The following is a 13,370-nucleotide window of genomic DNA, read 5'->3' as shown; positions in this document are numbered from 1 at the left end:
GGTTCCCGAGGCAATAGACTAAGACCATGTGGGGGTTCCCATGGCAATTAGTTATATGTGTTATGTGGTATGCTAGCTATTATGTGACATGTGGCATGCTAGATATTTCTGTGATATGCGGTGTGCTAGTTGACTCTGTGTTGCTTGCATGGAAGACCTCGGGGGGTTCCCAAGGCAGTTGGATATAAGACCATGTGGGGGTTCCCATGGCATACGGTGTAAGACCATGGAGGGTTTCCATGACACCTTTATATGTTGTATATATGGCTTATAGGGTTTGTATATGTGTACTGGTAATTAATTATGTGTTATGTTGATATGATATTGGTATGGAAGACCCCGGGGGGTTCCCGGGGCGGTTGGATATAAGACCATGTGGGGGTTCCCATGACTTTCCTAGTTAAGACCATGCGGGGGTTCGCATGGCAGTGAGCTAAGACCACGTGGGGGTTCCAGTGGCACCCGATGTAAGACCTTGGAGGATTTCCATGGCTTCCTTATATGATTATATATGCATGACTTATGTGATATATGTAGCTTTTATAGCTAATATGATATGTGTTATGTGGATTGTATGTGGGGTATGCTCTGGGGAACTCATTAAGCTTCGAGCTCACAGTTTTATGTATTGGTTTCAGGTATCATCGATTTGAAAAAGAAGGGTTCGGATTGATCGCAGTGCACACACCTATGTTTTCCGCATTGAATGATTTTGGGATGAACTCTGATAAATGTTTTAATTAATGACGTTTTGGATGTTTGGAATAAATGATATCTATGTTTTGACTATATTAAAAATGAAATTTTTACCCTTGATTTTTGGCTCGTTACATATAAGTAGAAAAAATACAAACAAAAACCACTTATAAGCCAAAAAAAAAACTTCAAAATAAAAATAAAAAAAACCTTTAAAAGTTGGAAAAAGGAAAATAAAGTCAATTATAGGAAACCAATAAGGACTAAGTGGACTATATTTGGGCACTTGTTAATTAGTTTGATATGCTAGGGTGATGTGACAAGTTACGTAGGCCATGGGAGGCCAACTAGGGCGACTAACGACTTCAAGCGGACCAAATGGTCAATGGCCTAGCGGTATGGAGTGACCATCTCATATGAGAGGTCAGGGGTTCAAGTCTCGGTGGAGACATAGGTGGTTATTTAGGAGTAGATTAGTTAGTTGCCGTTTCAAAAAAAATAATAATAAAACAAAAAAATTAAAAAAAAAAACGACTTCAAGCGGGCGACGTTTGCCAAAAGGACCAACCGGTCAAATTTTTTAAACCACATAGACCAACCGAGTAGGTGTTTCCATAGTTGTTATGATTGTGTCTATTTTGATAAACTACATAGACTAATCACATAATTTTATCTAATTTTTTTAAAACACAAAATCATAGGTAAAATCAAAAGAAATCTTAAAGGAAATCGCATACAGCTCTATACCATATGGGAATTTAGCTTTTTATATATACAAATATATATACAAACTAGTGGGTTGAAATGGCAGCCGACCTGATGAAATCTCAAGTGGGAGGGGTGATTTGATCGTTAAAATTGACATTTTATTAATTTTTGGCTGAAAATTGCAAAACCATCGAAAGAATTAAGTAAATTTGTAATTTTTCTCCATTTTTTATGCCATTAGATTTAGGAATCCATTACATTTTGATCTTCCACAGCTTTCTAATTGTACTTCTAGACCCCTCATCTTTCCTTTCCTTTTCTCTTCTCAAAGCAACTACGTCAATTTGGAAGCCGAAACTGAGAGAGACCAAATCGACTTGAGGACCACCACCTCTACTCTCCTACTTCATGGCGTCTCTCTTTCAGAAATTTCAACAGGTACTCAATATCTATAATTCATTATGCATACGCTGACGAACAATTTCACATTCGATTATCAATCCCTCAACCACGTTGCTGCAACCGTCAGTTCTGGGCATTTAGGTTTTCTCAGTTAGAATCGTCAATTTCCCTATATGTTTTCGGATTTCTTCCCTAAAAACTGTTGCTATGTGGTACTTGTAAGCTTACATTATACTGTATTCATGAAATTCCGCTTACATTTGCTACACCTTCCGCTTTGAGATTTTGATAAATTGGGGTTCTGGTTGGATTGCGATCGGAGTAGTATGTTTGCAAAATATTGAAAATGTGCTATATTAACTACTCTATCGATACTGAGAAAATACCTAAACCTTGATGATGATGGTTACTTTGGACCTCAAACTATTGTATGAATTCTGAACCTGTAGAGAAAGGGTAAATGAACTCATATCAATATGGTGCAAACATAGTTGTTTGACTAGGAATTTTACATTTGAAGGAAGTAATAACTAATAAGAATCAAAATAGCATATGCTACATGCCTTACAGACTTCAGTTTATGCTCTCTTCTATTTCTAGTTTGTGGCAACACTGGCAAAAAGTCCAACATTTGCAAAAGATCCAAGACGCCTTCAATTTGAAGCAGACATAAATCGTCTCTTTCTCTGTACCAGGTAAACTAACCTTCGACCATGGTTTTACTTATATTTCTACTTAGTTTTTGTTCATATATTGTATATGATACATGATTACTGACTTTACCATTACAGCTACAATCGTGTGGGGAAAGATGCTGAAGATGCAGATATAGAGGAGATAATCAACATGGCAAGTAAAGCTGAGCTAGCAGATCAAGAAAGACAAGTCCAAGAAAACATCCATTCTCAAATCACAAACTTCTGTACATCAATGGACGAAATCCTCCTTCCTGACTTCAACTCTCATGATCCATCACTTAAATCATCATCCCAACAAAACCCCACTACCCCTCGTCCTAGTGGCCTTAGTCTTGCAATTGGTAGAAATACTCCAACAAACATCAATCTTCTTGGTTAGTTTTTATTATTCAAGTCTTTAACTTTAAAACCATATAATATAATTCCTTTCTTTAGTAGAATCTTATTAATGATGAAATTTTCAGCACAGATGTACCCGAGACAAAACAGTTGACATTCACAGAGGTATCCCAAAAGTTAAAAGATGTTACAGGATACACCCTTGAGCTAAAACCATCTCAAATCCCTCATGAACAAGCTGGAAGAGGTTTATTCATAGATGGTGAAGCAGATGTTGGCTCTGTAATAGCACTCTACCCAGGTGTGATCTACTCTCCGGCTTTTTACCGTTATATCCCTGGATACCCAAGAATCAATGCACAAAACCCTTATCTCATCACTAGATACGATGGGACAATCATCAATGGTCAACCATGGGGTCAAGGTGGTGAAACCCGAGAACCATGGGGTCAATCTAGGGTTTATCAGTCAAACCCTAGTTTAGAATCAGAATCAGGGTCAGTGTCAGGGTCAGGGTCAGACCGGGTGTGGAAGATGTTGAGTAAACCTTTAGAAGGGTCAAAGTTAGGGTTTAATGGTGATGAGGTGTTAGAGAGAAGGAATCCATTAGCTTTAGGTCATTTTGCAAACCATCCTGCAAAGGGTGTGGAGCCTAATGTGATGGTTTGTCCTTATGATTTTCCTTTGAGTGAAAAGGGTATGAGAGTTTATATACCGAATGTAAGTTTTGGGGGTAAAGAGGGAGAGGGAGTGAAGATGAAAAGGTTTGGGAGTTTTTGGTTCAAGTCCGGGGGGGTTTCTGACAATAATGGTGAAATGGAAGGGCCGATTATGAAAAGTCTTGCACTTGTTGCCATGCGGCCACTTTGTAATGAAGAGATTTATTTGAATTATAGATTGAGTAATTCCAAGAGGCGGCCTTCGTGGTATTCCCCTGTGGATGAAGAAGAGGACCGAAGAAGATGGAGCTAAGCTTACCTTAGCTTAGTTGACTCACTATTTGCAATTTTTTTAATAATTTTGAGGCTTTTATTTAGAATCCAAAAGCAAATACTTGCACTGTGTTCTTATCAGCAGTAAGGAGGTGAGAATCCATAAGTCAGGTCTCAGGTTTAGAAATACGTGAAGGAAAGTGTTTTCTATTTTGAAATACAAACATTAGTTTCCTTTTTTTTTAAATCACAGTTCAAAACATTTACTAAAGTGGGTGAAGCTTGTTTTACAATGTTGAAGATGTCATACTTTGAAAATGTTGTGGTAGGTATAATGAAAGTTGGATGTTATAACAAACAAAAAAAAATGTTTTTTTGTTGTGTTTAATCCTAATAAATGTTACTGAAATAGCTGGAAATCTCTTGTTTAAATCTCATGTTGTTATTTTGTGTTGAATATCAATTTATTCACATTGTTTCACAATATAATCTGAAAATGGTTAGTTTGAATTTTGCACCTTTATATTATAATAGTTCGTTGTGTTACTATTTATAGAGGTACATGATGTCGGTTTAACTTCTATCATAGGGTTGACGACCATAGCTAACAAAGATCAACTCTGGTGTATTTTTATTTATGAAAAAAATTCTCAATGGTATCACTCGATAAATACTTAGGGATTTTATCTTACAAATAGTATAACTTTGGTACTAAAAAGATTCTCCTTGCAAAATTTGTTATTATTTAAGGTTTTTATAATGTTTTTGTCCATTTTCGAAAATAAAATAATTTATTTTTAGTTGCAAAAACTAAGAAACCAAAAATAGCTATACTCCAAGACAAAAAGATATGATTTACTTCCGACTTAATTCATTTTTAATTCTATATTAGGTGTAAGACTTATGTATTACATGAGTTAATTGAAACAAAATTAAATATAAAGATTTAAATATTTAAAAACTTTGAATTTATAAGAAAATAAGAAAAATAATAAATTATTAAAACTGAATTTTCTTTTAAATTTAAATAAATAAAGAAAATAAACTAATGAGTTTTAATTTGAGAATTTTGAAATAATAAGGTACGTCCATTGATAAACTGATATTCATTTATTAGTGTATTTATTGTAATTATTACATTAAGGTATTATGTAAATATTATTAAAATATAAAAACTCATAAAATGACATGTGGAAAAGAAATTAATTCAAAATAACCACAAATGACATTTAGCAAATTAAATGAGAGTGTGACATGTGACAAAAAAAAACTTTCATTTATTAGAGTAGATCTTTTTACAAACACTTATAAAGTTCTAAATTAAAGATTATCATGTTTGTCAATGGTAAAACGCTACTCCCTTTCTCGAAAGTCAATAATCTCGTCAAAAAATTATTGTGCTATGTTTTTTATTTTAGATTTTTCCTAAGAATATAATTTTTTTAGTACTTATTTATAAATTTATTCATTTGTTCATTAACAATACTATATAACTATTACCCAAATTCCTTTTTTATAATCTTTGTAATTGGTCATTGGTTGATTGTGATATCTTAGACAACGAGAATTTGAAAGAAGTTCATTAATTTGTTGGTAAAGTAAGAAGCAAAATATTGTATCTAGATCCTCTACTAAGGAGTGTTTTGTAACAATTGAATGATTTAATGTTAAATCGCTAAGAGACTGAATACTTAAGTAAGGTTGTTAGATGAATGTGTCGAATGAGAAAAATTATCATTTTCTATTTTAGAGAAACAATTTCAAATGCATATAATACAATCTAAAAAAATGGAAAATATCAAGACATAAGGTCGATATCAACCTATTAATTTGGTCACTTGCCAAATTATCTCCAAAGGCTTCAATTTTTACCAACTTTCAAAACATTCACGTTAGAACAACAACAACACGGACTCCAAACATTCAATCATTCATCATTGAGGTGGGTTTTAAAAGTATAACAGCCACAAAAATTACTGGAGATTTTATGGAGAGATCAAAAAGGTAAAATTGAAAACGAAGATTATGAATTTATTTTAAACGATGAAGATTTCTATCATAATATTTAAATTTGTTCTTATCAGCTATTTTAAAGGAGATGCAGTTTGCATATAATTACAAGTTAGCCGACCTTGCCTCTGGTTTTTTATTTTTTTTCCTGTTTTCTTTTGAAGCGTATTAGCAAAAATAATAATAATAACCCTTTCTCCTACTTTCTTTGTTCTGTGCTAATACCAAAACTCAGATGGTATCAGAGCATATTCGGTTCTGCACAATTCAATAAATATTTTCCTTGTGATCCTTATTCCCTCATCGAAACTATGGTTGGAATAAGATTTGGAGAAATCCCTACCGCTTTGTCAGCGACGCAAACACAACCATAGGGTCAACTGCTGAAAGTCAACCTTCAACAAACCCTAATATTTAGTACATTATTCTTTCCACCGGCTACAAACTAAATGGTTATGGGCACACTCTGTTTCAAATTTCATATGAGGAAAAGGTAAAGAAGAGTATTTTTGTCTGGTGACTTTGTTCAACCTGAAGAGAAAATCCCAACCTTTAACAAATGGAAAGCAGAAAACAACATGGTGATTGTGTGGCTGTTAAACATGATGACACCAAAAACCGGTGAATAATTTATGTTTTACAAGACGACAACAAAAATATAGGAAGCAGCTCGTGATACATTCTCAAACCAGGATAATACCTCAGCCTTAATCGAATTTGGCAAGCTAACTGTGACAAGCTACTTCACAACTCTTAATTGCTATTGGAAACAACTTGATGTCCTTGATATCCTGGCTTGGAGTTGTTATGCAAATGGGAAACAATAAAAACATATACCGGAGACAGATATGATTTACAAGTTTCTCCTTAGACTGAATCAAGACCTCGATGAAGTGTGAGGAAGAATTTTGGGCAAAAAGACCTTGCCTACTCTTCGATAAGTATTTTCTAAGGTACATAGGGAAGAAATTGTCACACCCCAAAACCAGAATGGCGGAAACGTTTTGGGGTGGAGGACGTCATGTATAGCATCACAACCAATGTATAATAACAATCATAGCAACGCAACCATTACATTGAATACTTAAATAAAAATGTTTACATCAATTTGGAAATTGTCAGAAACTTGTTTGGATTACATCATATAGTTTGTATGAATATAGACAATAAACACTTATTGCTCGAACTCCTCAAAAACCCAGCAGGTACCTGTCTACTGATTTCCTGAGAATACAAGCAGTTTGAAAATATCAGCATAAAGCTGGTGAGTTCATAAGCAGTAGTTTGTAATGAAAACTTGTTGATGAGTTAGCAGAAATGTTTGTATATTTTCAAGAAAATCCGATATTTTCTTTAATGAAGATGTAGTGTTATTGACTCCGTATAAAACCATGAATGTCCGTTACTGAAAACTGTAGTGATATGCGAAAATATTACCCCATGTGACTAGCTAAAGCTAATCATGAAGTATAAGTATTTTGTATGTAAAACCATTTCATAATCAGTTCTGTTTGAAAACCCTGGCTTTAGCCAGTTTACATAGTGTATTTTAGTTCTATTTAGTATAAATAAAACCATTGAAGAGTGTCAGGTTGTAAACTAAAGGTGATTTATGCATAATGTGAGTCGTATAACCATACTTGATATGACTAGAGACCTTTCCAACGTTCTTCAGGCGTCGAGTTAAATGACATTTGTCACCCCAGGCATGCCTGCCTAACTGTAGCTAGCAGTTCGGGTGTGGGATTGTCAGTCCCGAATAGATCTATTCACAAATCTCACGCTCTCCCTCAAGGAGACTCTGGTTATACTATGATAGGATTTATCCCTGTACACCTAAGGGTACAGTATTGAAGTAGTGCCTCACAGTATCGTACAATCTAGTTTACATGTAGTGTAGTAGCGTTCTACCATAGTGAAAATCCGTATGTATACCGCGTATAGTGATATTTATAGTGATAACGTAGTGATGTAAACTGTAAACCATTTCTGTCTTAGTGCATATGTTTAGTAGTGAAAATTCATGTACTTGTTATATTTAGAAAATCCCAAACTATACTGATTATAGTTTGCATGTATAACGTAGTGAATAGCGAATCCGGAAAACTATGCAATGAAAAATGACCCTTATGCTCAACACAGTACAAAAGGGGTTAAAGTATGAGAATTGAATGAGGTTTGAAAGCATTTATGTTCAGCTTGTATCCTCCCCCTGAAAACATTAAAAACACGGAGAAAGTAGGGGTATGAACTCACCTCGGGTAAGTGGTTTGATTGAAGGATCGATACGAAGAGTCGGGTGTTCAAGTGAAGCCTTGAACACGATTCGATCCTAATAACATGTAATGACACATATACGAGTCAAATGAAGGTATTTCACCACTATAAGTGATGGAAAACCACTCTAGGGACTTGAAACTATTTGCACCAAGTGATAGGACCTCGTAGGATTGAGTGTAGGGGGTGTATGGCCACCTAGAGTGTGTGTGCGGCCATGAGTGTGCGGCCCAATGGGTGTGCGGTCGTACACTCATGAAATGAGGTGTCTTCGAAGTGTTCTCAAGGTCCACACTCACATCCACGAAGTGTTCTAGGTCAATACTCAATTGTAGTGCAAGATAAGGGTCCTAGAAGTGGGTTTATGGTCCTAGAGTGAGTGTGTGGTCCCACACAAGAGTGTGTGGTCGCACACTTGGAGTGTGCTGCCACACAAGGGTGTGTGCGGCCGTACACAGGTGTGTGCGGTCGTACACTCCTCAAAATGATGCCCAAAAGTCCATTCCAAGGTGTAACAAGGCTAGGGGCACATCTACATCGAATATGGAAGTTAAACTCTCACTTTGGAGGGTGTTTTAGGGGTGTGCGGCCACACTCACTTCCAAACACGAAGAACATGTCGTTTTTGCACACATGGAGCTTGGATAGAGTGGTCTTTCATGGATTGTAAGCTAGAGGAAGAAGTACTCACGTTCTTGAAGCTTTGGAAGGTTCAAAGTTGAAGAAACTTGAGAGGAAATGATGTTGTGTGCTGCCAAGGTGCTAAAGGAATGAAAGGAAGGGGGCTACCTTTTATATAGGGGTAAGGGTGCTGCCCAAAAGTGAGTGTGCTGCCAAGGGAGTGGGTGTGCAGCCGCACACCCATGTGTACGGCCGTACACTCCTCCAAGAGGTGTGTATGGCCCGATTTTCTCACTATTCAACACTCTGACTCATTCCTAAGCTCAACCTTGGTTATATACAAGCTTAGAACACTTAAATGAACCCTTAAATAGCACCAGAAATCAACAAAACAAGTTGAATATTGATTGAATTGACTAAGTGTACAAGATTGAAGTTTCCGGGTTGTCACAGAAATCTACAGAAGGGTAATGCTTGACACTAACATAAATCTGATAGAAGAAGGATCAACTCTTGTAACTCAATCTCAATTCAACCCAAACCTCTCAACAAGATTTGGATTTGGATCTTTCCAAAAGAAGACTATTAGTTGACCTTGATGCGATCCTTACAAACGAATCAATCACACTAAAGAAACTTGCTATCAAATCCACAATAAATTTGCTGGTTAGAAACCTAATTTAAGGAGTAATATTGCAACAAGTGATCATCAAGAACCATTTACCAATGAACAATTAGATGCTATTCGAAAAGTCTTGCAAAGTACAACCTGTGAAGACAAAGGGACAACCATGGTTGAACAGCAAGGTGGTTTATCCCCTGCTTTTAAAACTAGTTCACTTGGAGTAAAACCATGAGTAGTCGAATGTGGGGCCACTGATCATATGACAAGATATTAGAGCACGTTCACTAATCTTCAACCAGTGTCTAATGGAAGAACTGTCTGAGTAGAAACATGAGAAGATGCAAAGTTGTTGGCATCGATACGATTTTCATATCAAAAAATATATAATTACGATTCGTGTTATATGTTCCTAGTCTTAACTATAATTTGCTTGCCCCCATAAAGCTTATGAAAGATCTTAATTGCATCACAATATTAACTCCATTTATATGTGTTTTTTAGGCCTTGAATTCAGGGAAGATGATTGGCAATGCTAAAGAGTCCATGGCAAACTCTACCACTTTGAAGTTGAGGATTCGAGGAAACTTCAAGCCTTATTTTCATCGTCTTTTAATGTTTCATCTTCATTTTATTTTAATTCTTCTAGTCAAAATAAAGTTATGTTATGACATAATAGATTAGGTCACCCAAACTTTCATTATTTGGAGAAACTGTTTCCTAAATTAATTAATAAAGATCCTAGTTCCTTCAAATGCGAAGTGTGTCAATTATCTAAGCTACATTACACAACTACCCCAAGCCAAAACACAACCGTGTTTTGAATCCGAGGTTTTTCCGATGCCGAAAATCAATTTTTTGATGTTTGTAAATGTTACACGATCGTGTTGTGAGTTACACTATCGTGCTTTTGGGTCGAAATTCCCAAAACAACAACCTACTTCATTAAAAGTCAGTCTGGTGAATCTTTTTTATTTTTTGCGAATGTGTTTTTCCGAAAACACCACCATTTAACACATCATAATCATTATTTGGATCTACATGTTGCCTATAAATACGCTTCCTAACTTCCAACATCAACGGAGACTGTTGTATAGCCATTATAGATGAACTTCTGACAATTTTCGGCGAATCTAACATTTTCTGGCGATTTACAAATGCCTGAAGATTGCGACTCGATCAGTTAGTTTAGTTTTTATCATTTTTACTTTACACTCTTATTTTACTGTTTAGATATATTTTAAGTCATGTCTTGCCAAAAACCTAGTTTTTAGTTTTGTAAGACTTTGACTTATTATGAATATAATCTAAATATTTGTTTTTTCATGTGTGTTTCTATCTAGTGGTTTTAGTTTTGCGCTTAATAAAATTTTGACTATAGTTCTATTTAGACCGACCATTTGATTATGATTTAATCGTTCTAGTTAACAAGTTCTTAGAATCCATAATTGTTTTAATAAACTGGTAATAAGTAAAAGTATCATGTTGGTTCCGCGTTGGGATTTAATTATGATATACACGGCAAATCACATATTTTTACGATTTCAAACTTGTGATAAATATTGAATATTGTTGGACATTTGACACAAGCCATAATGTTGCTTTTCTGATTTAATTCTGACATAAACTACAAATCACATATTTTTATGCACCCTATGATATAGGTTTTACTAATTATTACAACCTACTTTAAATCTGCGAATCTAATTAAAAAATACATAATTACTAACCTCTTATGCATCTCGATCTTGATCTTCTTGACTCCTTCTTGAAGCTTCTTGATCCCTTCGTGATCCAACCATGTTGCTTGAATGAGAGAACCTAAAGTAGAACCCCTATAATGGAGTTACACCCAATGACTCCAAATAGAGAACCAAAAGAAAACTATGAGAGGGTCAAATTTCTTCTAACCCAAAAAGGGTTAAGAAAATTTTCCCTAGAGAAAATTGGGAAAAAGTAGGCGGAAATCTCAAGCCATGGTGCAAGGAATTATGAGATCCTTATAGCCCTATTTATAGTCTTGGATCTTTTCTTTAGTTTCATCTCCTATCCCATGTGGGATTGAGATACAATTCAAAATCTTCTCCTGGGATGAAGAATTTTGAATTTTTCTAACCCTTTAAGGGTTTCAAAATATTCCAATTAGTCAATATTTTTAACTAATTTATATTCAACCCTTTAAATTAATTAACTCTTAATTAATTTCAAAATAGTTTTTGATTAATTTATTAAACATAATAAATTAATAAACTTATTTTCTCTTTATGTTTATTTCTTTTAATTCCCCATTTGTGTCCGAAGGTTAACCTAAAAGGACATTGTTATCATTTAGAAATATTATCAATGGTTAATGACTTTGGACACTATTTACAAGTTTAACCCGAGTTTTGACGGTTCCAGGTCACCGGTGGGTTTTAAGATATCCGACCAGTTCAATCTGAGTCAAAAATAGACAAAACTCGTTCATGATTGACTCGTTCTATTCACTGAGTGATGGTCCAACCAATTCGACCGATTGGATCAACCTAGTTTTTAAAACATTGGTTCTTGCATTAAAAAGCTTATAGTTTTTGTTTTTTAATGAGCCTCTTATTAGGTTATTAAGGTTTTGTTTGGTTTTTAAAAGGTAAAGGTATGTAGTTTGCGGACCATATTTGCAAAAGAATAGGTGGACCAAATGTTTACAATCTGCAAAAAGAAAAGTGTTTATTTTCTAAAGTTTGCAGGCTGCTAAAATAAACTAAAAATAAACTAAAATGTAAATAACTGGGTTTTTAAACTTAAAAGAGTTTTTTCTCTCAAATACTTTTTATCAATAGTTATCTATAATTTAAATTAAAAACTAAATTGCATTAAAAACAATATTCATACTGTGACATCCCCATTTTCACGGCCAGAAAAGACCGATTTTGTTTATGTTTTATAAAATCAGAGTACCTCTTTTTATAAAAATGTTGCGGAATTTGTTCTAGGGGTGTGATGGGGCGGTTTGGTTCGGTTATTGGTCAAAACCGAACCATAATCATTATGATTGGTTAATGCATTTTGGTAGCCATTGGGTATGGTTAATATTGGTTATGGTTAATGGTTTTTGTCGGTTAATGGTTAATACTGGTTAACCATAATGTTCAAAATAATATAAATGATGAAAGTATAGTGACATAAAAATGAAAGAATACAAAAGAGTCCTTGGAACCAATGTTTGTAACCTAACTTATATTAATAAAATAAAATGTGTACCTTTGATACTCGGAGTGAGATAACACATAGTCACATTCAAAATATAAAACATTCAATAAAAATATAAAACATTTAAAAAATTGACATTAATAATTTCATATATTGATAATTGATATTAACATTAAAATAAAGTCAAACATTCATACACGTTCAATGCGATTAAATAAAAAACTATAAGATAAAATAGCCAAACGTTCATATTATGTGTTATCTGGATAAAAAAAAAAGTCAATCACTCATATACATTAAATGTGATTAAGTCAAAAACAGTAAATAAAAAAAGAAAAAAAGTGAAAAAAAATACATTCTTAATATATCACAAAGTCAAGAAGAAACAAAAACTTAACTTACCTAGAAGTTGTGATTATATAGTAAAAAAATCCTTCGAAAAGAACTATAAAGTCAAAACAATCTTTGATTAGGATTAACGGTGTGAGAAGCCTTCCAATTAGGATTATGAGTGTGAAGATTAAACTAATAGTGAATAATGTTTAAAACTATAGAATTAGCCGATTAGGAATTACAACATTAATCAATAATCTAACTCAATGCATGATTGAAAGATTGTTCGTCTCCTGATAAGTGATGATTAATGAACTACATTTTGAAATTTTAATAGGTCTTAAATAAGTTTGACTATATTGTTTTATATATAATCTTTTTATTTTTATATATTAAAATATAAAGTTAGCGGTTCGGTTAATAATGGTTCGGTTAACCTATAAAACCATAACCAAACCGTTAGTTATTGGTTAACAAAAATTAGAAACCAAACCAACGGTTTTTAAAATGGTTCGGTTATTATGGTTCGATTATATTGGTTAA

The 13,370-nt window shown here is 34.1% G+C and overlaps 1 protein-coding gene across 1 annotated transcript; it reads left to right on the top strand.

Moving 5' to 3' along the window:
* The first annotated feature begins 1,685 nt into the window (after positions 1–1,685).
* Positions 1,686–4,068, top strand: LOC145103815 (C5orf35). Its single transcript, XM_079041071.1, has 4 exons — positions 1,686–1,842; positions 2,407–2,501; positions 2,598–2,878; positions 2,974–4,068. Exons 1-4 carry the CDS (start codon positions 1,813–1,815, stop codon positions 3,813–3,815), a joined length of 1,248 nt encoding a protein of 415 aa, XP_078897197.1. The 5' UTR covers positions 1,686–1,812; the 3' UTR covers positions 3,816–4,068.
* The last annotated feature ends 9,302 nt before the right edge of the window (positions 4,069–13,370 follow it).

Source organism: Lactuca virosa, chromosome 4 (assembly GCF_052849685.1).
Source record: "Lactuca virosa cultivar CGN04683 chromosome 4, Lactuca_virosa_CGN04683_v6, whole genome shotgun sequence".
Lineage (NCBI taxonomy): Eukaryota > Viridiplantae > Streptophyta > Magnoliopsida > Asterales > Asteraceae > Lactuca > Lactuca virosa.
This window is presented reverse-complemented; position numbering and strand designations above follow the sequence as displayed.